Source organism: Lepidochelys kempii, chromosome 21 (genome assembly GCF_965140285.1).
Source record: "Lepidochelys kempii isolate rLepKem1 chromosome 21, rLepKem1.hap1, whole genome shotgun sequence".
NCBI classification, from domain to species: Eukaryota; Metazoa; Chordata; order Testudines; family Cheloniidae; genus Lepidochelys; species Lepidochelys kempii.
The window spans coordinates 18,819,155-18,846,875 of record NC_136400.1 but is presented as its reverse complement, the minus strand read 5'-3'; the positions used below and the strand labels follow the sequence as shown (position 1 = coordinate 18,846,875).

Sequence of the window (27,721 nt, the reverse complement as noted above, 5' to 3'; positions counted from 1 at the left end):
CTGGACCTGGAAACTGTTTTCAACGACCAGGTCCGTGGCAGCCACCGTGGGGGCAGATCTCCTCGCGGAGCCCCTGCTACACAACCCACAGCTTCGTGTGCAGGCGGCGGAGTCCCACTCAGTGCGCCAGAGTTTGGTCCTGTCGGAAGTCATGAGAGTCGGAGACCTCCTGGACTATGACCGGGGAGACTGGCTGGATCCCCTGACGCTCGCTCGGCGCATGGGGCTCTCCAGATCTCATACCCCCCGGCGCGTACTTCAGGAGGTGAAGGCCGCCTTGACACCCGCTGCTTGGGCTTATCTCAACCGAGCCCTGCACGAGGGCACACCCCACCCACCCTCTACCCCAGGCCCGCCGGACCTTTCAATTGGGCCCCTACCCTGTAGATCCCAACAAACCCCTCACCCTTTCACTGCAGCCAGTCAGCTCTCATATCGTGCCACGGAAATAGCTATACACACTCACGCTTCACGCCCACACCCTGGTGTCCCGCCCCGATACAAAGTGGCGGGACCTCCTGCCACCTTTGGAGGGTGAGCAACCCCGGTGGGCGAGCCTGTATTCCACCTTAGTCCCGAGGCCCGTCGGGGACATTAGTTGGCAGCTCCTTCACGGAGCTGTGAGTATGGTGTTTTTGACACGGTTCACCCCCATCCCGGATACTTTCCCTTTTTTGCATCATCAGCTCCTTCTGCTCCCTTACCTCTGTCCTATCTCCTCTGCCCCTCTCCACACGCTTCTTTGGCTCCCTTCCCCATGCTCCCCAGACTCCTCCTGCAGTTCTGCCCCTGGTGGACCTCTGCTCTGGATCTTGTTCTCTCTAGTGATGTCTCCAGCAGACAGCAGCGGCAGAGGCTGAACGGAGACTGCTGCCTTGCAGGGGACACAGCCCCACAGCAGCCACTGCTGGCAGGACAGCAGAAGTGCAGGGATTTTCTCTCAACACTCTGTTCAGTGCTAGGAGCTCTGGCTGAGACAGCTATAAATAGCAAGTGAGAAGGCAGCACCCCTTAGTGCCTCCTCTTGGCGACAGGCCTGCTCTATAACAGCTTTACACCTTCCTTAATCCTGGGTTGTCTGAGGGCCACTTTGGCTCCCCACAGGTTAAAGCAGCCCCAGGGATGTTCCAACTTGCACCGGCTAAAAAGCCTGATAGGAACCACTAAGCCAGTACAGGATCAGTGGAGTGCATCACACATCAGCCCCTTCCCATCATGCCCTTTGCCTGCCTCAACACACACCCAATGCCTTTTGTTGAGGGAATCCTGCAGACTGGTTAAGACCAGTCTAAAACTCCTTGCACTGCTCTATTGGCCCTACAAGTCTATATCACTGATAGGAAATCGCAATCTATTTTCAATCTTTTTTTATCATTCTTTGTCTGCTGACTAATTGTTTCCAAACTTGGTCAGTTTAAGTATCAACTCACCATAAGACTATTTCTGTGAAATACTTGCCTGTTTCAATCTCTCCCTTGCCTGTATAATTTTCTTCCTTAGCCACTTACAGCGAGCAGTGACAATGGCTGCATGTCCCCGGACTCGGTCTTCCTTCTGTCAGTAATGAGTGTGAAAGAAGAACACGTGATAAGTGGACTCACAGACAATATCATCCTGGAAGACAGAAGGAGTGGAGGGTCCTTCACGCCTTCCAGGTTTGGGTCCAAGGTATGATGATTTTACTTTAACTATTAGAACATACTGTGATAGCAAACAGAGGGCACATAAATATCCACTGTACACACCGTGGGCAAAATTCCACCCTCTCTTCCTCCAAAACACTTAGTAAAATTGGTTGAGGAGATTCTTTCACCATAAGCCCTGAGGAGAAGGGTGATAACTATGTTCAGTGACCATGGGATCCTGTAGTTATATGTGATGCCCAGAAATAAGAGTAACATTTGTTTGCTGCTACTCTTAATAATTGGACCAATTTAATGGCACTCTGTGAATCCTCTGCAAAGGCTTTTATAGAAATGCACTTTGTGGTTTTTTCAAGTGCTTCTAGCTTTCTGAAAAAGTTATTCTTGAGCTCAAATTTCTCATGCTTGTTCTCAGCCAAAAAGTGAAGGTTTTTTCTTTCATGTTTGGTCTTTGTTTTAATTATTGGAGAAAGAAGGAAGTTGTTTTTTCCCATAATTTAAAACATTTTTCATATTTTTTATTTCAATAATTAAAAAATGGCTTTTAGGAAACTTGAGGCATGATACTGCAAACCGTTGACCATTATCTTTCAGGAGGTATTCACTAGCTTTGAAGTTGGAGTTCTTAAATATCACTTTTCACAATATAGCTACAGTTATCATATCTATCTTAGGTTTTTACATAGCACTTTCTCTCTCAAAATGGCTCCGTGGGATTCCATATTCGTGTCTCAATGACTTATACATTCTAAGTTTACAGGTTCTCTTTCCCTGACAGTCTGCAAATTTACCTGGAATACTGTACACTTACTGAAGCAGAATCACATTATCTTCCCGATTAATGACCCCTTGTGCTCTAGTTTTCTGGGTTGGCTGGCATAGCCACTGTACAGTTATTTCTTTTACAACAAATATGCTGTGAATATGCAAATATCTCTTCAGTGCTGGTCACTGTAGCTATGTCTACATTGCACACCACTTTTGGCAGTGTGTAGTGTACACACAGCTACATGCCCCAGGGAAAAGCACATCGCATCCACTCTGTAGTGTGTAGCTAAATGTATCAGTGAAAGGCTCTGGCAGAGGCAAGGCTGCAGAGAAAAGCTCTGGTAGAGGCAAGGCAGCGGGGAAAGGCTCAGCCTCTTCCCACTACCTCTCCTCTGCCAGAGCCTTTCCCTGCTATTGGAGCCTATGTCATGGCCAGGTTCTGGGCACCAGACCACAATCATGAGACAGAACATAACATAAGAACATAAGACTGGCCATACTGTGTCAGACCAAAGGTCCATCAAGCCCAGTATCCTCTCCTCTGACAGTGGCCAACGGCAGGTGCTCCAAAGGGAATGAACAGACAGGTTACCATCAAGTGATCCATGCCCTGTCACCCAGTTCTGGCAATCAGAGGCTAGGAACACCATTCCTGCCCATCCAGGCTAATAGCCATTGATGGATCTAACTTCCATGAATCTATCTAGCTCCCTTTTGAACCCCATTATAGTACTGGCCTTCACAACACCTTCTGGCAAGGAGTTCCAGAGGTTGACAGTGCGTTGCGTGAAAAAATACTTTCTTGTGTTTGTTTTAAACCTGCTATCTATTAATTTCATTTGGTGGCCCCTTGTTCTTCTATTATGAGAAGGAGTAAATAATACTTCCTTATTTACTTTCTCTAGACCACTCATGATTTTATAGAATCAGAGAATATCAGGGTTGGAAGGGACCTCACGAGGTCATCTAGTCCAACCCCCCTGCTCAAAGCAGGACCAATCCCCAACTAAATAATCCCACCTAGGGATTTGTTAAGCCTGACCTTAAGAACCTCTAAGGAAGGAAATTCCACCACTTCCCTCTAAGGAAGGAAATTCCACCATTCCAGTGCTTCAGCACCCTCCTAGTGAAAAAGTTTTTCCTAATATCCAACCTAAACCTCCCCCACTGCAACTTGAGACCATTAATCCTTGTTCTGTCATCTGCCACCACTGAGAACAGTCTAGATCCATCCTCTTTGGAACCCCCTTTCAGGTAGTTGAAAGCAGCTGTCAAATCCCCCCTCATTCGTCTCTTCTGCAGACTAAATAACCCCAGTTCCCTCTACCTCTCCTCATAAGTCATGTGTTCCTGCCCCCTAATCATTTTTGTTGCCCTTCACTGGACTCTTTCCAATTTTTTCACATCCTTCTTGTAGTGTGGGGCCCAAAACTGGATTCATAGAGATTCTACGGCACAGTCTGGTTCATTTAAGATTTTTACTTCATTTGATTCATTTTACTTCATTTGAGTCTATGCTTTCTTTCACATATAGTGCCACTCTCCAACCACCACGATCTGTCCTTGCGATATATTTTGTACCCTGGTATTACTGTGTCCCATTGATTATCCTCATTCCACCAAGTTTCTGTGATGCCTATTATATCAATATCCTCATTTAATACAAAGCACTCTAGTTCACCCATCTTATTATTTAGACCTCTAGCATTTGTATATAAGCACTTTAAAAACTTGGCACTTTTTTTCGGTCTGCCATTACATGATGGTCTGCAGAAGAGAAGAACACAGCTCACAGGACCCTTGATCGTCTATATTGTAGCTGGATTTTAAAAGGATTGGATAATTTTATAATCAATAACATGTAGTGATGTGCCAAACAGAGCTAACCATCCTAGCTCTTGCTTTCACAGGTGTCACGGAGGAATCTCCCACCGGTCTCCAGCCTGGTTCAAATGTCCATGTACTTTACGAAAATTCCTTAATTCTCTGTGTCTCATTACCAAGCACTATAATTGACAAATACAGCTGAAGTACAGAAGTCTCCCTACAGATTCTTGTAAGTGTTACAGAAATAATTGTCTTAGCATACAGCTGAAGAAGATGGTTTACCTTCATCTTTATGTCCACGAATGACAGACTGCTTCTCTCAAACTCAAGTATCATTTTCACTAGATTATATACCCACCTCTCCCAGAACAAACTCCAAGTCGCTGAACTGCCTGTTTTCCCACAGTCTTCCATAATCTTCATGTAAAGTGCATTTTGGGTAACAAGAAAACTGAAATAAAAAAGATTTTACACCCGTTATAGTTTATTTCAGTTTATCATTGGGGCATGCCAACAGCACCATGGCTAAGATTGCCACTGGATTTCAACGTTGACGACATCTTAACCTACAGCTCAAAAAACAAACTACAGAATGTCCTGATCAATTATATACACCTATGTACCCTCATGCATGGTAGTGACTTTGTGAAGGAGGGAGTTGGATGGGGATCTGTTGTAGGAGGCAGGAAATATATGTCCCCAAAACCCACAGGTTTCAAAATTTCAGAGCCAGAAGTATCACCAGTTTTCAGAACCAATTTGCAGAAGATAAGAATGAGGGGAGATTTGATAGCTGCTTTCAACTACCTGAAAGGGGGTTCCAAAGAGGATGGATCTAGACTATTCTCAGTTGTAGCAGATGACAGAACAAGGAATAATGGTCTCAAGTTGCAGGGGGTTGGACCAGATGGTCCCTTCCAACCCTGATATTCTATGATTCATAGACAGCGTCAGTCCCAGTAATCAGTGCCAGTAACCACTTTGGTGCAGAACACTTCTGAAAATGTCACGACTTTAAAAATCCCAAGAATGAGGGTTTTTTTATAGTAACAAGATGCCACTCTGCCAACTTGTGCATGCAGATTGTGCATGCATACACATGCTTTTTCTGCCAGGAAGGACCACAATATATCACATACATACTTACACAGAAGAGAGTATCAGCTACCTTCTGGGGTTTGCTGGCATGACGGGTAATACCAGGGAACACCAGAAGACAAAAGGGAAGCTGGGAGAACCACACTCCAGAATGGGGATGCTTCTCTATAGCCCCCTGAAGCTGTGGTGCTGCCTGCCTGCCCTCCTCCATGTTCCCTGTTGTGGCTTTAGTTTTAACCCTACCATGTAGGTGGCTGTGGGAGGTCTAGGAGCATGCTCTGTGCAGTTGGCATGTAGGAATTCCATGGGGATGGAGCACGCTCAGCAGCTGGGCCAAAGCATGCATAATGCACATGGATGATCAGTGGGATCAGATAGATAGAATGGTTTGGAGATTTTAGCAGCAAACTTCTAACAAAGCTGAGCATGTGAAAATAGTAATCTTTAGAGGCCTATAACCCACTCAAACCATCCTCCTGACAAATTTCAAGTGCCTGTTCCAAAGCATGGAGGTGCTAGAGATCCTAGAAGAAACAGTTATAAAAAATGTTTCACATTGTAAAAAGTGTCTGAACTGCTTTTGATGAAATGTTTAAAAAAATCAGCCTGAGGCAGAGACTAAGCTTAGAAAATTTCAGCCTGAACAGTTAAAGTTTAGGAACAATTAAGCAACTGAAAACATAAGCTTATAATGGATAATAGTAGGCGTGCTCCATAACCCCATGAATCAGGTTAACAAATTACCTGGAATCTGTACATTTCTCCACTTCTAATGTTATTGTCCACTGTCCCACCAAAGATGTACATGGCGTCTGAGATGACAGCTGCAGCATGGAAGAGTCTCCCACTTGGCAGCTAGGAAAACAAGCACAAAAATGTTGAGGACTATTTAAGAGGTACCTTTTCATGATTTAATTGGGGATTGGTCCTGCTTTTGAGCAGGGGGTTGGACTAGATGACCTCCTGAGGTCCCTTCCAACCCTGATATTCTATGATTCAAACAAGAATTTGTCTGGGAAAAAGCAAAAGTGAGAAAGGAAAAACAATATAATGTAAATGAATTAGCAACAAATGGCAGGCCCATCTGACAGATTTTAGGATTGCCTTGTTACCTCTACAGCCTCCCTTCCTTCCACTTTTAATGGCGCCCCTTTTGGTAAACTTTTAAAATTATTAGTATTTTACATATGCAGGGATGTATGTATTCTGTAGGTAAGAATGTTCTGCAGAATACTCCTGTTGCCAAGAAACTTTGCTTCAGAGTTCAGTTTCATTTTAAAAAACAAAGTACATTTCCATCCCTTATAGATACAGATATATCTTCCAAATGCGAACAAAATATGAACTGAGTGTTTATTCTGCAAACTGACAGCTTGAAATAAAGGTGTAAACTGACCCATTTATGTCAGTGGGTGTTAACTCTGAACCCTAATTGTGAAAATTTAAATGCAAACACTAACTCTTTCAAGTTGGTCATTGTAGCAGAATCATTCCGCTAATGTGACTGATCAAGTGATGCTGGACGCAAAGATGGATACTGTAAATAGGAGACAGTGGAGCAGCTGGTTGCTGTGAAGGAGGGTGATGGGGGAAGAAGCCCTTCTTCCCCCTTCTCCAAAATGTCCAAGAGAATGTATCTACCCCTCATTGTCTGTTGGTCAAATCACATCCTATAGCTCCTGGGTTTCAACAACATCCAGCTGCTCCCCAAACTGCTATAATTCATAGGCTCTCTATGGACAGAAGGGATCACTATGGTCATCTAGTGAATCTGATCTTCTGCATAGCAAAGGCTACACTTAGGATGGAAGAATCCAATGCACCGCTACAGACTAGGGACCGAATGGCTAGGCAGCAGTTCTGCGGAAAAGGACCTAGGGGTGACAGTGGACGAGAAGCTGGATATGAGTCAGCAGTGTGCCCTTGTTGCCAAGAAGGCCAATGGCATTTTGGGATGTATAAGTAGGGGCATAGCGAGCAGATCGAGGGACGTGATCGTTCCCCTCTAGTCGACATTGGTGAGGCCTCATCTGGAGTACTGTGTCCAGTTTTGGGCCCCACACTACAAGAAGGATGTGGATAAATTGGAAAGAGTCCAGCGAAGGGCAACAAAAATGATTAGGGGTCTGGAACACATGACTTATGAGGAGAGGCTGAGGGAGCTGGGATTGTTTAGCCTGCAGAAGAGAAGAATGAGGGGGGATTTGATAGCTGCTTTCAACTACCTGAAAGGGGGTTCCAAAGAGGATGGCTCTAGACTGTTCTCAATGGTAGCAGATGACAGAACGAGGAGTAATGGTCTCAAGTTGCAGTGGGGGAGGTTTAGATTGGATATTAGGAAAAACTTTTTCACTAAGAGGGTGGTGAAACACTGGAATGCGTTACCTAGGGAGGTGGTAGAATCTCCTTCCTTAGAGGTTTTTAAGGTCAGGCTTGACAAAGCCCTGGCTGGGATGATTTAACTGGGAATTGGTCCTGCTTCGAGCAGGGGGTTGGACTAGATGACCTTCTGGGGTCCCTTCCAACCCTGATATTCTATGATTCTACAGAATTACATCCAGAGATTCCTGCATTAAGCCCAGAACTTCTGGTTGAGCTAGAATGTAGCACTGAGAAACAGACATCCAATTTAAAACTTTGAGTGATGGAGAACTTTCCACATCCCTTGGTAAATTTGTTCCAATGGTTAATTCCCCTCACTTTTAAACATTTGCTTCTTGTTTCCCGTTTGAATTAATCTAACTTCAGGTTCTAGACACCGGATCTTGTTATGTCTGTTAGATTAAAAAGCCCTCTGCCATCAGAAATCTTCTCCTCATGTAGATACTGACAGACTGTGATCAAGTCATCTCTGAGCCTTCTCTTTGATAAACTAAATAGATTGAATTTCTTAAGTCTCTCACTGTAGGTAGGTTTTCCAAACCTCAAATTACGTTTGTAGCTCTTGTCTCATCACTTTTCAATTTCACAACTTCCTTTTTGAAGTGCGGACACCAGAACTGGACACCGTACTCCAGTAATGACATCATTAATGCTGAGTAAATGAATACCAAAAATAGCTCTACCTCCTTACTCCCACTCAATATTCCCCTACACATACATCAAAGAACTAAAGAAGTCCTTTTGCCACAGCACTATACTGAGAGCTCATGTTCAGCTGGTTATTCACCATGATCCTTAAATCCTTTTCAAAATAATTGCTTTTGAAGATATTGTCTCTCATCCTATAATCGTGACTTACAGTCTTTCTTCCTAGACATACAATCTTGCATTTCGATGAATTAAAAAAGTATGTTGATTGTTTATGGCCTATTACCAAGTGCTCCAGATCACTCTGTATATATGACCTATCCTCAGCATTATTTATCACTCCACTAAAGGCTGTTTTCTGCAAACTTTGCCAGCACTGATTTTAAATTTTCTTCCAGATCACTGATGAAGGTCTATGATACATACTGATAAAGACAATTGAATAGCACTGGTCCAAGACAAATTCTTGTTGGATCCTACTTGAAACACCCTCAATGAACAGATGAGGATTCTCCATTAACAATTTTGAGAACTATCTACAAACCAGTTTTTAATCCATTTAACATGTTATATTAATTTTACATGGTACTCTTATATTTGAATCAGTATGTCGTGGAATTAAGCCAAACATTGTATAGAAGTCCACACACTTACCTTTATCAATCAAACTGTGTATGTTATCAAAACATACCAAGCTTGTTTGACAAGACCTATTTTTAAAGAAACCCTTCTGATTGACATTATTTAGGTTCCCATCCTTTACTGACTGACTCTGGTTTTGTTCAATATCTTCATAAATGATCTGGAGGATGGTGTGGATTGCACTCTCAGCAAATTTGCGGATGATACTAAACTGGGAGGAGTGGTAGATACGCTGGAGGGCAGGGATAGGATACAGAGGGATCTAGACAAATTGGAGGATTGGGCCAAAAGAAATCTGATGAGGTTCAATAAGGATAAGTGCAGGGTCCTGCACTTAGGACGGAAGAACCCAATGCACAGCTACAGACTAGGGACCGAATGGCTAGGCAGCAGTTCTGCGGAAAAGGACCTAGGGGTGACAGTGGACGAGAAGCTGGATATGAGTCAGCAGTGTGCCCTTGTTGCCAAGGCCAATGGCATTTTGGGATGTATAAGTAGGGGCATAGCGAGCAGATCGAGGGACGTGATCGTCCCCCTCTATTCGACATTGGTGAGGCCTCATCTGGAGTACTGTGTCCAGTTTTGGGCCCCACACTACAAGAAGGATGTGGATAAATTGGAAAGAGTCCAGTGAAGGGCAACAAAAATGATTAGGGGTCTGGAACACATGACTTATGAGGAGAGGCTGAGGGAACTGGGATTGTTTAGTCTGCAGAAGAGAAGGATGAGGGGGGATTTGATAGCTGCTTTCAACTACCTGAGAGGTGGTTCCAGAGAGGATGGTTCTAGACTATTCTCAGTGGTGGAAGAGGACAGGACAAGGAGTAATGGTCTCAAGTTGCAGTGGGGGAGGTTTAGATTGGATATTAGGAAAATCTTTTTCACTAGGAGGGTGGTGAAACACTGGAATGCGTTGCCTAGGGAGGTGGTGGAATCTCCTTCCTTAGAAGTTTTTAAGGTCAGGCTTGACAAAGCCCTGGTTGGGATGATTTAATTGGGGATTGGTCCTGCTTTGAGCAGGGGGTTGGACTAGATGACCTCCTGAGGTCCCTTCCAACCCTGATATTCTCTGATTCTATGAAATAAGGGATATTGCTGAAATAAAAGCTTTGCTGACATAGCCCTGTTTGCTACAGAATTAAGATAAACTTCACTGAATTAGGTTTAATACCTTTAATGTACCTTTGGGGTACATCGGATTAAAAATGCAATTGTGCTATGTTCACCTGCACATCCACCAATGTGATATATGCCATCATGTGCCAGCAATGCCCCTCTGCCATTTACATTGGTCAAACTGGACAGTCTCTACGTAAAAGAATAAATGGACACAAATCAGATGTCAAGAATTATAACATTCATAAACCAGTCGGAGAACACTTCAATCTCTCTGGTCACGCAATCACAGACATGAAGGTCGCTATCTTACAACAAAAAAACTTCAAATCCAGACTCCAGCGAGAAACTGCTGAATTGGAATTCATTTGCAAATTGGATACTATTAATTTAGCCTTAAATAGAGACTGGGAGTGGCTAAGTCATTATGGAAGGCAGCCTATTTCCCCTCGTTTTTCCCACCCCACCCCACCCCCCCCAGATGTTCTGGTTAAACTTGGATTTAAACTTGGAGAGTGGTCAGTTTGGATGAGCTATTGCCAGCAGGAGAATGAGTTTGTGTGTGTGTGTTTCCCAGGGGGAGGGGGGGGGGGGAGAAAGCCTGGATTTGTGCTGGAAATGGCCCACCTTGATTACCATGCACATTGTAGGGAGAGTGGTCACTTTGGATGAGCTATTACCAGCAGGAGAGTGAGTTTGTGTGTGTATGGGGGTGGGGGGTGAGAAAACCTGGATTTGTGCTGAAAATGGGCCACCTTGATTATCATGCACATTGTAGGGAGAGTGGTCACTTTGGATAAGCTATTACCAGCAGGAGAGTGAGTTTGTGTGTGTGGTTTTTGGAGGGGGGTGAGGGAGTGAGAGAACCTAGATTTGTGCAGGAAATGGCCCACCTTGATTATCATACACATTGCGAAGAGAGTGGTCACTTTGGATGGGCTATTACCAGCAGGAGAGTGAGTTTGTGTGTGGGAGGGCGGAGGGTGAGAAAACCTGGATTTGTGCTGGAAATGGCCCAACTTGATTATCATACACATTGTAAGGAGAGTGATCACTTTAGATAAGCTATTACCAGCAGGAGAGTGGGGTGGGAGGAGGTATTGTTTCATGGTCTCTGTGTATATAATGTCTTCTGCAGTTTCCACAGTATGCATCCGATGAAGTGAGCTGTAGCTCACAAAAGCTTATGCTCAAATAAATTGGTTAATAATAATCTTGCTTCTAACCTTGCTTTTAATTTAAACAGACTGAATAAGCAAGCAGAAAATGTAAGTAAAAGCACAAGGCTGCACCACCTCTCCCCCCCAAGCTAATAGCCTTGTCTTTCAGTAACAAGAGAAGATAAGTTTCAGAGTAGCAGCACTGTTAGTCTGTATCTGCAAGAAGAAAACTGGTGCTTGTGGCACCTTAGAGACTAACAAATTTATCTGAGCATAAGCTTTCGTGAGCTACAGCTCACTTCATCGGATGCATTCAGTGGAAAATACAGTGGGGAGATTTATATACACAAAGAACATCGAAACAATGGATGTTACCATACACACTGCAAGGAGAGTGATCAGGTAAGGTGAGCTATTACTAGCAGCAGAGCGGAGGGGGGAGGGGTGGGGAAACCTTTTGTAGTGATAATCAAGGTGGGCCAGTTCCAGCAGTTGACAAGAACATCTGAGGAACAGCGGGGGAGAGGGTGAGGGAAATAAACATGGGGAAATAGTTTTACTTTGTGTAATGACCCATCCACTCCCAGTCTTTATTCAAGCCTAAGTTAATTGTATCCAGTTTGCAAATTAATTCCAATTCAGCAGTCTCTCGTTGGAGTCTGTTTTTGAAGTTTTTCTGTTGAAGAATTGCCACTTTTAGGTCTGTAATCGAGTGACAGAAGAGATTGAAGTGTTCTCCAACTGGTTTTTGAATGTTATAATTCTTGACGTCTGATTTGTGTCCATTTATTCTTTTACGTAGAGACTGTCCAGTTTGACCAATGTACATGGCAGAGGGGCATTGCTGGCACATGATGGCATATATCACATTGGTAGATGTGCAGGTGAATGAGCCTCTGATAGTGTGGCTGATGTGATTAGGCCCTGTGATGGTGTCCCCTGAATAGATATGTGGACACAGTTGGCAACGGGCTTTGTGGCAAGGACAGGTTCCTGGGTTAGTGGTTTTGTTGTGTGGAAAGAATTTTCTGTAGTATCTGGCTGATGAATCTTGCCCATATGCTCAGGGTTTAGCTGATCGCCATATTTGGGGTCGGGAAGGAATTTTCCTCCAGGGCAGATTGGAAGAGGCCCTGGAGGTTTTTCGCCTTCCTCTGTAGCATGGGGCATGGGTCACTTGCTGGAGGATTCTCTGCTCCTTGAAGTCTTTAAACTATGATTTGAGGACTTCAATAGCACAGATATAGGTGTGAGGTTTTTTGCAGGAGTGGTGGGTGAAATTCTGTGGCCTGCGTTGTGCAGGAGGTCAGACTAGATGATCATAATGGTCCCTTCTGACCTAAATATCTGTGAATCTATGTGTGGTGTGTGGTTGCTGATGAGTATTTGATTCAGGTTGGGGGGCTGTCTGTAAGCAACAACTGGCCTGTCTCCCAAGATCTGTGAGAGTGATGGGTCGTCCTTCAGGATAGGTTGTAGAATAAAGACTGGGAGTGGATGGGTCATTACACAAAGTAAAACTATTTTCCCATGTTTATTCCCCTCTACCCCACTGTTCCTCAGAAGTTCTCGTCAACTGCTGGAAATGGCCCACCTTGATTATCACTACAAAAGGTTTCCCCGTCCCCTCCCCTTTGCTGGTAATAGCTCAGCTTACCTGATCACTCTCCTTACAGTGTGTATGGTAACACCCATTGTTTCATGTTCTCTGTGTATATAAATCTCCCCCCTGTATTTTCCACTGAATGCATCCAATGAAGTGAGCTGTAGCTCACGAAAGCTTATGCTCAAATAAATTTGTTAGTCTCTAAGGTGCCACAAGTCCTCCTTTTCTTTTTAAGAGAAGATAAGGGGACCAAATCAAGCAAGGGGTTGCTATGGTAACCAAACAGCTGGCAGGTGTAAGCAAAAAACACAAAGTCTGCAAAAAAGTAACCACAAGTAACTCCGCTCCTTACCCCTCACATCAGGTACAAAAGAGGTAGTCTTAACCCGAAACCCAAGACCCCCCCCAAAACAAAACATGACCATATATTGGAAGGGGTGGTACCAGGGAAGGGGAACTATGAGTATAATTAAGTTTGCCAAAAAGAGGGAGGGAGTGCGTTGGCGTGCGGAGCTAGGAAAAGAAGGGGTTTCTATCGGTGTATAAAACAGTAGTTGGGGGAGGGGAAAAAACCCTCTATCGGTGTATAAAAATAGCCTAATTGGTGTAAAGGGCTTCAGAACACAGAAACTCTATCAGCATACAAAAATAAGCCCAACTGGTATAAAGGGCTTCAAAATATGCTTGCTTGTTTAGCCCCAATAAACCCATCAAATTGCCTGCAAACTGGACTCTGAAGTCTTATTTTCCAGCAAACTGTGTCTGAAAATTAAAAAAAAAGAAGAAAGCTGAACTGCTGCCACCAAGGAATTGTCCTACTAAAGCCCCATAGACTGGTGCTAGATCTGAGCTGAGGCTATTATGAACTTGTGACCACAAAAGAGATTCCTTTGGAGGGCTCTGTTGGCAATCACTCTGTTATTAGAAAAGGAGGACTTGTGGTACCTTAGAGACTAACCAATTTATCTGAGCATAAGCTTTCGTGAGCTACAGCTCACTTCATCGAGTGCACCCAATGAAGTGAGCTGTAGCTCACGAAAGCTCATGCTCAGATAAATTGGTTAGTCTCTAAGGTGCCACAAGTCCTCCTTTTCTTTTTGCGCATACAGACTAACACGGCTGCTACTCTGAAACCTGTCACTCTGTTATTAGTCTCTGAAAAGAAGGCCAGAGAAGCTTGCTTAGGCAGCCTGTCTTTTGCTGTGAATAACACCGTGAAGGCAGGGAACTGTTCAGCTTGGAGATACCCGTGTCAGAAGGGAGAAAAATGTGTATCTCCACCCAAGAGAGATGATGGTCAGTGGACCCAGAAGCCCGAGAATGGGCATCCTTCATGTACCACATAGGTTCTACAGGCGCAGTTGCCCTGAACTCTGACACCTGTAATTTATAGCCTATCACAGACCTAGATGACAGGTTATTTCCTTTTCTTATTGAAGCCATTTTGCATTCCCAGTATTCTTTAAGGGCTGAGGCATAGGGAAACTGAGCTCTCCTTTATTTATTAATCTGTCTTTAATGTTCAAAGATGTAATTTTACAAGAATTGGCCTGAGACAAAATCATATTGCTCAGATGAAGAAGGAGGCAAGGGCAGGAAAGAAGAATGAACATTCTTCCATTGCAAGAGATGTATTTATTTGTTTTTTTAGAGCAGTGGTTCCCAAACTTGGTTTGCAACTTGTTCAGGGTAAGCCCCTGATGGACCACAAGATGCTTTTTGTTTACTTGAGCATCCGCAGATATGTCCGCTCGCAGCTCCCAGTGGCCGCAGTTTGCCGTTCCTGGCCAATGGGAGCTGCAGGAAGCAGCGTGGGCTGGGCCACCACTTCCCGCAGCTCCCACTGGCCAGAAAGAGCGAACTGCAGCCACTGGGAGCTGCGAGCGGCCAGACCTGTAGATGCTCAGATAAACAAAGCATCTCATGGCCCACCAGGGGCTTACCCTGAACAAGCTGTGAATCAAGTTTGGAAACCACTGTTTGAGAGGGAACAATGGTATTGAGTTTAGCCTTCTTTCGGACTTGTGAAGGTACTGAGTCCAGACTGGAAGAAGTACGGTGCAGCTAGGGGGAGCTGGGAAGGACTGCAGTTAGACTCAGAAAGCTCAATCTGTTTAGCTTATCAAAGATAAGGTTAAGAGATGACTTGATCACAGGTTACAAGTACTCACATGGGAAACAGAAGTTTGATAATAGAGGGCTCTTCAATCTAGCAAGCAAAGGTATAACAAGATCCAATGACTGGAAGTTGATGCTAGACAAGTTCAGGCTAGAAATGAGATGTACACTTTTAACAGTGAGGATAACCAACCACTGGAACAACCTACCAAGGGTTGTGGGGATTCTCCATCACTGGCACTTTTTAAGCCAAGATTGGACATTGTTTCGAAAAGAGATACTTTAGTCCAGACAGGAATTAACTCAGAGAAGTTCTCTGGCCTCTGTTATACAGGAAGTCAGACTAGATGATCACAGTGGTCTCTTCTGGCTTTAGAATCTATGAACCTATGACTGATCCCCATGTGTAGAAAGAACAGTAAATATGGCAGGTGACCAGCTTGGCTTAACAGTGAAATCCTTGCTGATATTGAACACAAAAAAGCTTACAAGAAGTGGAAGATTGGACAAATGACCAGGGAGGAGTATAAAAATATTGCTCAGGCATGCAGGAGTGAAATCAGGAAGGCCAACTCACACTTGGAGTTGCAGCTAGCAAGAGATGTTAAGAGTAACAAGAAGAGTTACAGGTATGTCAAGGAAAGTGTGGGCCCCTTACTGAATGAGGGAGGCAACCTAGTGACAGAGGATGTGAAAAAAGCTAACGTACTCCATGCTTTTTTTGCCTCTGTCATCACGAACAAGGTCAGCTCACAGACTACTCCACTGGGCAGCACAGCATGGGGAGGAGGTGACTAGACTTCTGTGGAGAAGGAAGTGGTTCAGGACTATTTAGAAAAGCTGGACGAGCACAAGTCCATGGGGCAGGATGCGTTGCATCCGAGAGTGCTAAAGGAGTTGGTGGATGTGATTGCAGAGCCATTGGCCATTATCTTTGAAAACTCATGGCGATCGGGGGAGGTCCCGGACAACTGGAAAAAGGCGAATGTAGTGCCCACCTTTAAAAAAGGGAAGGAGGAGGATCCAGGGAACTACAGGGCAGTCAGCCTCACCTCAGTCCCTGGAAAAATCATGGAGCAGGTCCTCAAGGAATCAATTCTGAAGCACTTAGAGGAGAGGAAAGCGATCAGGAAGAGTTAGCATGGATTCACCAATGGCAAGTCATGCCTGACTCATCTAATTGCCTGTTATGATGAGATAACTGACTCTGTGGATGAGGGGAAAGCAGTGGACGTGTTATTCCTTGACTTTAGCAAAGCTTTTGATATTGTCTCTCATAGTATTCTTGCCAGCAAGTTAAAGAAGTATGGGCTGGATGAATGGACTATAAGGTAGACAGAAAGCTGGCTAGATCATTGGGCTCAAAGGGTAGTGATCAATGGCTCCATGTCTAGTTGGCAGCCAGTATCAAGCGGAATGCCCCAAGGGTTGGTCCTGGGGCCAGTTTTGTTCAATATCTTAATTAATGATCTGGAAGATGGCATGGATTGCACCCTCAGCAAGTTTGCAGATGACACTAAACTGGGAGGAGAGGTAGATATGCTTGAGGGTAGGGATAGGATACAGAGGGCCCTAGATAAATTACAGGTTTCAGAGTAACAGCCGTGTTAGTCTGTATTCGCAAAAAGAAAAGGAGTACTTGTGGCACCTTAGAGACTAACCAATTTATTTGAGCATGAGCTTTCGTGAGTCTCTAAGGTGCCACAAGTACTCCTTTTCTTTCTAGATAAATTAGAGGATTGGTCCAAAAGAAATCTGATGAGGTTCAATAAGGACAAGTGCAGAGTCTTGCACTTAGGACGTAAGAATCCCATGCACCGCTACAGACTAGGGACCGAGTGACTAGACAGCAGTTCTGCAGAAAAGGACCTAGAGGTTACAATGGATGAGAAGCTGGATATGAGTCAACAGTGTGCCCTTGTTGCCAAGAAGGCTAAAGGCATATTGGGCTGTATAAGTAGGAGCATTGCCAGTAGATTGAGGGATGTGATCATTCCCTTCTATTCGGCACTGGTGAGGCCTCATCTTGAGTACTGTGTCCAGTTTTGGGCCCCACACTACAAGAAGGATGTGGAAAAATTGGAAAGAGTCCAGCAGAGGGCAACAAAAATGATTAGGGGGGTGGAGAACATGACTTATGAGGAAAGGCTGGGGGAACTGGGATTATTTAGTCTGCAGAAGAGAAGAGTGAGGGGGGGATTTGATAACTGCTTTCAACTACCTGAAAGGGGGTTCCAAAGAAGATGGATCTAGACTGTTCTCAGTGGTAGCAGATGACAGAACAAGGAGTCTCAAGTTGCAGTGGGTTTAGGTTGGATATTAGGAAAAACTTTTTCACTAGGAGGGTGGTGAAACACTGGAATGGGCTACCTAGAGAGGTGGTGGAATCTCCTTCCTCAGAGGTTTTTAAGGTCAGGCGTGACAAAGCCCTGTCTGGGATGATTTAGTTGGGGATTGGTCCTGCTTTGAGCAGGGAGTTGGACTACATGATCTGAGGTTCCTTCCAATCCTGATATTCTATGATTCTATGATCCGGGAAAGGGAAAGGACTCCTAGGATTTAAAATCATACAATTAATTAATTCCTATTCATGGTCATTCATTGGAGGGAGGTCATAATAAATTTTGATAGGCAACTCTGGAGACCTGGAGAGAGTGTTGAGGGGCTATGGAAACAGCTTCCATATGAAGAGAGATTAACAAGACTGGGACTGTGTGGCTTAGAAAAGATGACTAAGGGGGACATGATAAAGGTTTATAAAATCATGAATGGTGTGGGGAAAGGAAATAGGGAAATGTTTTTACCCCGTCACATAACAGCCATGGGTCACCTGATGAAATTAATAGGCAGCAGGTTTAAAGCAAACATAAGCACATACTTCTTTATGCAACTTGCAGTCTTGCTGAGGACAATGTTCTCTCTAATTTTTCCCACACCTGTGCAGAATGAATTTTGTTATGTGCACCAATATGGAGGTGACGCGTCACACATCACCTCCATATTGGTGCATATAACAAAATTAACATGGCGTGCTGGGGCTGAGGGGTTCAGAGTCTGGGAAGAGGCTCAGGGCTGGGGAAGTGGGTTGGAGTGCGGTGGGGAGGGGGAGTGCTCCGGCTGGGGGTGTGGGCTCTGGGATGAAGGGTTTAGGGTGCAGGCTTCCCCAGGGCTACGGTGGGGAGAGAATACTCCCCCCAGCTCTCTCCCCACAGCAGCATCTGTGCTGGGAGGGGAGAGGTGCCTCTCCCCAACCTGGCAGCTCCAGGGTTCAGGTCATGGGAGAGGTGCCTCTCCCCCATCCATGGCAGGTCCGGGCCAGGGCTGGGTTAGGGCTGTGGTAGGTCCAGGGCTGGTCTGGGCTGGGGCCACGGGAGGGTTGCCCCCCCTCTGTCTGTGGCAGATCCGGGGCTGGTCTGGGTTGGGGCCGCTGGAGAGGCACTCTCCCCCCGGCTGCAGCAGGTCTGGGCCAGGGCTGGGGTTGGGGGAGAGGCATCGCTCCCCGATCCATGGAAAATCCAGGGCTGGCCTGGGGTAGGGCCATGGGAGAGGCGCCTCTCCTCCAGCTGCAGCAGGTCCAGGCTGGGCTGGGTTGGGTCCATAGGAGAAGCACCTCTCCCCCGGGCACAGTAGCTCTGGCTGTGTTGGGGCCGGGGGAGGGGAACCCCTCCCCCATCCGTGGTAGGTCCGGGGCTGCACAGGAGCCTCAGGAGAGGCACCTCTCCCCCAGCCACAGTAGGTCTGGGGCTGAGCTGAGTTGCGTCCAGGGGAGGGGTGCCTCTCCCCCATCTGTGGCAGGTCCAGGCTGGGCTGGGCTGGGGCCTCGGGAGAGGTGCCTCTCCCCCGGCAGCTCTGGCTGGGTTGGGGCCAGGGGAGGGCCGCTTCTCATCCAGCTGCGGCAGGGTTGGGGCTGGGCTGGGGCTGCGGGAGAGATGCCTCTCCCCCAATAGCGGCAGGTCCAGGGCAGAGCTGGGTTGGGGCCAGGGAATGGGAGAATCATCTCTCTCCACCACAGCCCTGAGCACCTGGGCGGCATTTAATGGGCTGCTGCGCGGCCGTGGAGCTAAGAGGGAACTTCACCTGGGGAACTCAGTTCCAGGGGAAGTTGTGAAGGCCAAAATTATAACTGGGTTCAAAAAAGAATTAGATAAATTCATGGAGGATAGGTCCATCAATGACTATTAGCCAAGACACCCTGTGCTCTGGGTATCCCTAAACCTCTGACTACCAGAACCTGAGACTGGATGACGGGGTATAGATCCCATGATAAATTGCCCTGTTCTGTTCATTCCCTCTGAAGCATTTGACATCGGTCACTGTCAAAAGAAAGGGCACTGGGCTAGGTGGCCCATTGGTCTGACCCACTATGGCCATTTTTATCTTCTAATTCAGAAATTCTGATTCTCAAATTTTACTGTCTAGCAAGTAATTGGGTATCACTGGAAAAGGGTGTATCATGCCACCCTCCAGCGACTAGTTTAGGATAACAGCTAGTAGTGGTCTGAGTTGGGGACTTGAAGGATAAGGGTTCAATCCTGGGGGGTCCTATGGTTGTACATAACAGAGTTTTCTTTCCCGTTTGCATTTTAAAAAATGGCTTACTTAATTCTCACAGTGAAAAAATGTCCTTTCTAGGTTTTATATTTAAAGGCTATTATAATCTGTCAATTAGGATGAAATGTGCAACAAAACATAGGTGTTTTCTTGTCAGTTTTCACACAGTTTGACTGCTTGTGTCATACATTGGCTGGTTTGAACACTGTGAGGTGTGGTGGAACTCTCAGTAAGTAAAGGTCATCTCATGCCAACAACACCTTGTTTAAATTGAGTTTTAACAACTGCAACATGGAGAAGTTTTTTAGGTCCTATGCCAAGACAGTGGTGAAGACCAGAAAGGGTATATTTTCTTCCACTGTAGTGTCCATTAAGTCCCAATCTGCAAAACTATTCTAGAGTATGAACAGCCTGGCTAATACATGCCATCCATTCAGAGAGATACCTAGTACTGTCTTAGTTTGAGACTTCATGTGTAAGACTGAGTAGATTCAAAACACATTACTCATGTGTATGAGTGCAGAACTCTTGTGGGAAGTGAGCAAACACGTCTTCTGTACACAAGTTTTGGATAGTGTTGCTCACTGAGATGGTGAGGCACAGATTACAATCTTCAAGGTGTTCCCATAGCTTTCTACTAAAAGTAACTAATGGAAGTATTATTGGTTGACATTATTAGAAACTCCTTATGGGAAGGCAAATGCATCACTCACATGGCTGTCGTAGCTTTGCTCAAGAAACTACAGCCCACATCCACAGGTTGTGGAGTTCCACTGACTTCAATGGAACTATGCCAATTAACACCAGCTGAGAATCTGACCCCATATCTTGATGCTGATAGTCTTGCCAACTACTACATCTATCTTAGCTACTCCTCTTGCTCCCATTACCAAAGTATCTGAGCACCTCATAATCTTTAATATATTTACCCTCACACACTCCTGTGAGGCAGGGCAGTGCTATTATCCCCATTCCACAGATGGGGAACTGAGGGACGAAGAGGTTAGGTGAGTTGCTCAAGATTTCACAAGAAGCCTGTGGCAGAGCAGGCACGTGAACCCAGGTCTCCCAAGCAGTAGCTAATCTGCCATTTTGGGGAACTTCCTGGAATCTATTGCAGTCCTCCAATTTATCTTGACTATTCTTTTCATCATGGTTTTGGGTCTGGTTTATAGGGGGAGAAGCACAGACCCCTATGTTAAGGTTGCCTGACACTTTCCACTATACAATCTTCTTGCACTCTTTATTGTTTGCAGTAGGGCTTTACAATTTGAAATGAGGTCAGAGATGCCCTTTGCTGTCCACACCAAAATCCACTCAGATGTGGTCATTTTCTAAGCTGCCATTTCCTGACTCTCTTTCACACAGCACAGCTTATTTTTGACTTGCTTCCTATATCCCTCCCTATATCCCTACATTCTATAACACTGCAAATGCATTGCCCTAATGCTTCACTTCACACGTCCACACACACATGCTGGGATTTTCAAAAAAGGGTTAAAGGAATTAGGCACCCAACTCCTACTGACTTTCAATGGGTGCTAGGCAGTGTTCCCTCTAATTTTCTCCATCCACGTGCAGAATAAATTTTGTTACGTGCACATACCTTTGTGCGCCGCCAGCAGAAACAAAAAACCTAGATATAATATATATTTTTTAAAAGTTACCATAGGGATTATTACTCCAGCCAGGACAGGTTAGGCATTTTAGAACTCACTACTCAAAGAATTAAATTTACGTGTAAGAGAAATAAAAATTATTAAATGCATAGACAAGTCAAAACACTAAAATAACACACTTTGAAAGAATAAAATAACAGAGAATATATGTGCATTGCAGGAAGTACCAAGAAGAAAGAACAATAATAAAAGTATGTGTTGGGAGATGACTGTGTGATACAGAGAGAGAGAGAGCGAGAGAGAGAGCGAGCGAGCTGTCTCTTTAAGACACTCACTGAAAGCTCTCCTGCTCTGTCCTGAGCCCAGTTGTCTCCCCTCCCTGGCTCTGCAGAGATAGGGTACATGGACAGGGGGAGGGAAAGAGAGACAGAGCTGGCTGCTGGGGAAATCTCAGAAACCAGTGCACTGTCTCTTTAAGAAAGGCACACAGCCACTCACCATTCAGACCTCAGCATCTCCGAGTCCTCCTGAGCCAGCTGTCCCCTCTGCCCTGCTTTGCGGAGATAGGGTACAGGGGCAGAGGGAGAGGGACACCCTGACATCAGCACCCTCCTCCCCTCTGTCCCCACTCTGCATCAGGAGGGTCCCAGGAGTAGCTGCAGGATGGAGCAACGTGGTGGGAGGGGCTGTGCGTGCTCTGCTAATCAGCTGGGTGGCACTTGAATCTCTCCTGCCCACAGCTTACAGGGAACACAACTCCCAGATCATCCACAAACAGATCTTCGTCCTCCTGCTGCTACCACCCACCCTGTTTCTCACCCTTGGAACGGGAAATGATGCACTATCCTGGGAACTGGAAACCATCTGTTCTATACTCTCTTCTATTAACTGATGTTAATAACTTTGTGCCCTTCATAACCCTTCTTATTGAAAAAGGTTTCACAGTTTACACAAGCTGGGAATAGAACTCTGCTCTCCATTCTCCACCATTCAGCCAACTCCTCTTAGAAAGTTGGATGCTACCATGAGAATTGGGCTCAGACACTACAGTGATAAGCAGCAGTGTGTGACCAGGTGTCAGCTCTTGCCCAAACTGCAGACATTCACTAAGAACTGACAAATTTATAACTGGAGACCAGACCTGTTCACCTCTATGTTAGTTTTGCTCAAAACAGGTGTTTAGTCTTATAAGAATGTATTCCGTGTTTAGACTCTAGGAAATGCTTCTAAGTTGCTGCATGCATTAATCTCACTTGCAATGTCTGTATTGCATGCTATAAAAAAATATGTGTTCGAAACTGTTTGCTCTGAACTTGTGAACCCAAGCACGGGAATTGTCCCCCCCCCCATCCATCCAGGAGGACTATCAAAAATTTAAGACAAAAGCTTTGTTAACTGCCCTATCTACCCATGGAGAAGTATGTGCAAAAGGCCTGGTCTCATCCCTCTGAATGGTGGAAGAGGGAAATAAAAATAGTTGATGTGAAACCAAACTGAAGACAGAGTTCCCCAAGGGTTACCTCATGGGTCTGTTTATGTTAGCTTGCTTTAACTTGTAAAAAACTCGCAGTTCTTTTTCCTAGTTAATAAGCCTTTAGATAGTTTATTACAGGATTGGCCACAGATGATGTCTTTGATGTAAGATCTAGGGTACCAACTGATCTAGGGTAAGTGACTGGTCTCTTGGGACTGGAAGCAACATGCATATGGTGTGATTTTGGTGTAAATGTTATCACTAAGTCCAGTTTGTCTGGGTGGCAAGATAGCTTGGAGAGTCTAAGGTAAGACTAAAGGAGTACTTGTGGCACCTTAGAGACAAACCAATTTATTTGAGCATGAGCTTTCGTGAGCTACAGCTCACTTCATCGGATGCATACCGTGGAAACTGCAGCAGACTTTATATACACACAGAGAATATGAAACAATACCTCCTCCCACCCCACTGTCCTGCTGGTAATAGCTTATCTAAAGTGATCATCAAGTTGGGCCATTTCCAGCACAAATCCAGGTTTTCTCACCCTCCACCCTCCCACACAAATTCACTCTCCTGCTGGTGATAGCCCATCCAAAGTGACAACTCTCTACACAATGTGCATGATAATCAAGTTGGGCCATTTCCTGCACAAATCCAGGTCCTCTCACCCCCTCACCCTCCTCCCAAAAACCACACACACAAACTCACTCTCCTGCTGGTAATAGCTCATCCAAAGTGACCACTCTCCCTACAATGTGCATGATAATCAAGGTGGGCCATTTCCACCACAAATCCAGGTTTTCTCACCCCCCCCCCCACCCCCATACACACACAAACTCACTCTCCTGCTGGTAATAGCTCATCCAAACTGACCACTCTCCAAGTTTAAATCCAAGTTTCCACGGTATGCATCCGATGAAGTGAGCTGTAGCTCACGAAAGCTCATGCTCAAATAAATTGGTTAGTCTCTAAGGTGCCACAAGTACTCCTTTTCTTTTTGAGAAGACAGACTAACACGGCTGTTACTCTGAAACCTAAGGTAAGACTGTTATAATGATCATGGACAGCAGACTTGAGAGAGATTACTGATGAACCCAGGAAACTGAGTAGCAAATACCGCCTCCTCAGCTGCCCCGGAACCTGCCTGGGGCATATGAAAAGCTTCTTTGGACGAGAGTGAGATGCTTTTCCCCATGGCAGCTTAGGGTCTGGGGAGGGGAGGCGTGGGTGTGGCTGGCCCAGGGCTCTTCCAAGCAGGTTGGAGGGGATGCTCAGGGCTTCGGCTGGCCCGGGGCTCCTTTGGGCGGAGGGGGGAGGCACTCGTGGCTGTGGCCATGAGGGAGAGGCAGGGAGTCTCGGGGCTCTGGATGCAAGCGGGGAGTGCGGAAGGGGTGGAGCCAGGGACTAGCCTGCCTGAAGGGGGGCTCCATGATAATAATCCAGAAGTTCACATTTGTTACTGGCTTGGTGAAATCTAATTATAGAACACACCAGCAGTTTGGGGTATCTGGGTCTGTTTTTGATAGTCTGCCCTGAGGTAGGCACTCACATAGAATCATAGAAGATTAGAGTTGGAAGAGACCTCAGGAGGTCATCTAGTCCAAGCCTCTGCTCAAAGCAGGACCAACCGCTACTAAATCATCCCAGCCAGGGCTTTGTCAAGCCAGGACTTAAAAACCTCTAAGGATGGAGATACTGCCACCTCCCTAGGAAACCCATTCCAGTGTTTCACCACCCTCCTAGTGAAATAGTTTTTCTTAATATCCAACCTAGACCTCCTCCACTGCAACTTGAAACCACTGCTGCTTGTTGTGTCATCTGCCACCACTGAAAAGAACCTAGCTCCATCCTCTTTGGAACCCCCCTTCAGGTAGTTGAAGGCTGCTATTAAATCGCCCCTCACTCTTCTCGTAAGCCACTTCAGACAGTGTGACAAGCATAAAACTAAGTCCAAATCTAACTAGGAGCACTTTGCTAGTGTAGCTATGCTGGTATACTACACTGGCAAAGCACTGCTACTGTGAAAACAGCTGAAATCAGCAAAACTGTGCTTATGGCAGTATAGCTTATTCCAGCCCACACCCTGAGTGAAATAAACTACACAGACAACAGTGCAGTTTCACTGATATAACTGTGTCTACACTATGGGCTTTTAAAAGTGCAGCTGTTAGGCCAAGATCATACCTCTACACATCCTGACCAACACAGCTAAGCCAGTAAAGGTTTGTAGTGCAGATCTGGTCTAAAAGATACATTTGCTGCCTGTAAAATGGGGCTACTCCTGTACAGGGAACCCACTACTTACTGCAGTGTATGTCCTCCTATAGTGGTTGGTCTCAAAAGGTAACAGCTGTCTCCTTTGACCAGCAAATATAATGATATCTTTTGCTTAGTGGTCCCCAAATTTTTGAGGGTCAAGCCCCCCTTATCCCTGTCCATGCCCCCCACCCCCTGCCTGGGGCCAGAAGGCATGGCTGGAGCAGGATGCGGACAGGGACTTGAGCTGGCCATGATGGATGGAATCACATTTGAATGACTTCATCTTTCCCCTAGGAAAATCCCAGAGCGTAGTTTTCTTGACTGTTCACCCACCTCACTGGCTCTCCTGTACATGATATTGCAGGGTTCTACTATCACTCTTCTCATTCAGAGTGCATAGGGGGCTGATGAGGAAGACAGTGAAGTTGCAGCACCATCAGCATGGTGGCACCTGTCAGCTCTAGGTCTCATTTTCACTCAATCTAATCAGTGCGATCTTCCTCACTTGGAGCCTGAGCCTGACCGAGATAGGGATCTGGATGAAACAGTGTCTGAAGTTCCACCCAGGCACAGCACATTGATCTTGGTAGTTCAGGAGAACCCTCTAGAGGAGATGGCTGCTGTAATCCTTGCTCCATCTGTTAAAGTCGTTTGCCTGCTTATTGTTAATCAGATCTACAATTTGGAGCTCCTTTAGCTCTTGGTTGAGACTTTTGCTCTCACATGCAGACTTCCGCAGTCATTTTTGCCTTTTTATCTCCAGGACGGATTATTGCTATACCCTGCTGCGGCTACTCTGAACATCATCTGCATAATTCAGCTACTGTAAAATGCAGCAACACTTTTACATTTGGGTGCTTCTTGTGAACAGAACAAACTCCACATGTGCTGTCTAGACTATACTAGTTACCAATTCTCTCCACGGTGCTGATCAAGGTACTGATTTGATGTATAAAGCCCTATACAGATTTGGGTTCTGCCTACATTCAATATAGCCTCTCTCTCCATGAGCCATCCACGCAGTTGAGATTACAGTCACATTGTGACAACTATAAAAAGAACGTAAACATTCAAAAGATGTTATAATAAACTATAATAACAAATGTTGATGGAAAAAAGCACAAAAAAGAAACAAAAATAACTAAATTAGTCTAAACCAAAAAGCCAAATCAATAAGATTCAAAGACTATTTTGAAAAGCATAATTTTAAAACAAAGGGACATAGAGCTAGAAGATAATGAGCCAAAATTGGTCTGTAAGATATATGAGGTAATTGGTGGACAAAATAATGAAGGGGGGGGGGGATTCCACTCCCTTTATGGGTCCTTAAAAAAAGATGTTGTGAAAAAAGTATGAATGAACAAATTGGAAGGACAGACAGAGGCTACTAGAGCAAGGTGCCATCATGGTTGCCACCCCCATTGTTTCCTGGGACCTTGGGCCTTCACCTTCCTGATCCTGAGAGGTGTCCTGACCAGAAGAGGCCGAGAGAGAGGGACCCAGATGACATCAAAACCCCTACTGGCTCCAGTTGAATCCCAAACACCTCCTGCGATCACAAATTACCATCTTTGAGGCTGTTAAATGGGGCAGCAGGTTGGAGGGGTGGGGGGATTCCTTCTAAAACAGTCTCCAGGGAAAGGGAATAGCAGATGTTGTTAAAATAAAAGCCTTACTTAATACTTTACATGTCAAAGGCTTTAACTGTTTTTTCTTCTTTTCTGTAACTTTAATAAAAGGTTAAAAGGATGTTTAACAGTATGTTTGCCATCGGACCGAGCAGGCTGAAGCCTCTGTACGCCAAACCCCTGACCTTTTTTAATACTATTTAATGTTATTCCATCTAAATTAATACAACAATCCCCTCATTTGAATTCGATGGGTTGAAAAGTAGAGCATCTATGTGTGTTACAATTAATGAGGTTAAACCTGTCCAAATCTCCAGGTGGAGGCACTTAATTTGATTTAAACCTAGTTTACATCATTTAGCTGAAGTGAATGCCTTAAGTATTTAAAGTGAACCAGTATAAATCAGGGTTAAATTCAATTGAGAGCATCCATGCAGGAGTCTGCACTAGTTTCACTAAACTGATTTAAAACATATGCAGAGAAAATCTCTTTAAGCTTCTAAATTCATGGTTTACAACTGAGAAGCAAAATGGATCAAGTTAGTTTTCAAAGAAAGAAGGAAAAAGCTGAAAAGAGAAAATGGAAAGGCCTAGTTCTCTCTCTACTGGAGTGGAATTTAGTTTGCAGTATTTCGTTTTTCACGTGCACTCTAGTTACCTCAGAGTCTGCAGTGGGCTGTTGTTTAACTGTTGTTATGCCGAAATCTAAACCAAATACATCTCGAGATTTTTTTAAACCACGTTCTTCTGAGAAGGAAGGAGCATCTTCTGGGGCAGCTACTCTCTCAGCAACTTCTGGATGGGCCACCTGGTTACAAGATTTAAAAATAACAATGTGTAAAAGTATAGATGGGATGCATGAGAAGCTGGACAAAGACCAGGAGTCCTTCTATGGCTGAGGGTCTGAAACGTCAGGCTCACACATAAAAAACTTTCAAAATCAGCCCATTGACAATGATATAGTCCTGTTCCAGGCCTACTAGCTTTTTATCAACAAATAATATTTATTCTTCATTTGCTCTCTGCGATAACAGAGCTACCTCATGATTAGAATTTCAAACATTTAACGCAACATACACAAAGGTATTTAGGCTCCTTTCTGCATCTTTAAGAACAATTTAGGCATCACTGTGACATTCTCAAAAACACAGTGCAGTTGCTGCCAAACACTAAGGTGTCTAA

General features: G+C 45.0%; 1 protein-coding gene across 14 annotated transcripts in view; it reads right to left on the bottom strand.

The window, feature by feature from the left end:
• LZTR1 (leucine zipper like post translational regulator 1) overlaps positions 1-27,721 on the bottom strand; it is a 298,691-nt gene that overhangs the window by 114,762 nt on the left and 156,208 nt on the right. For 12 of the 14 annotated variants that reach the window (XM_073319623.1, XM_078849769.1, XM_078849767.1 and 9 more), the window contains 4 exons: positions 27,198-27,347; positions 6,081-6,191; positions 4,597-4,689; positions 1,459-1,554 (listed from right to left, as the gene is read on the bottom strand). In XM_073319623.1, the coding sequence (XP_073175724.1) occupies positions 1,459-1,554; positions 4,597-4,689; positions 6,081-6,191; positions 27,198-27,347 (450 nt within the window). The remainder of the gene's footprint in view (positions 1-1,458; positions 1,555-4,596; positions 4,690-6,080; positions 6,192-27,197; positions 27,348-27,721) is intronic. The other 2 variants (XM_073319627.1, XM_078849768.1) reach the window with 1 other exon arrangement.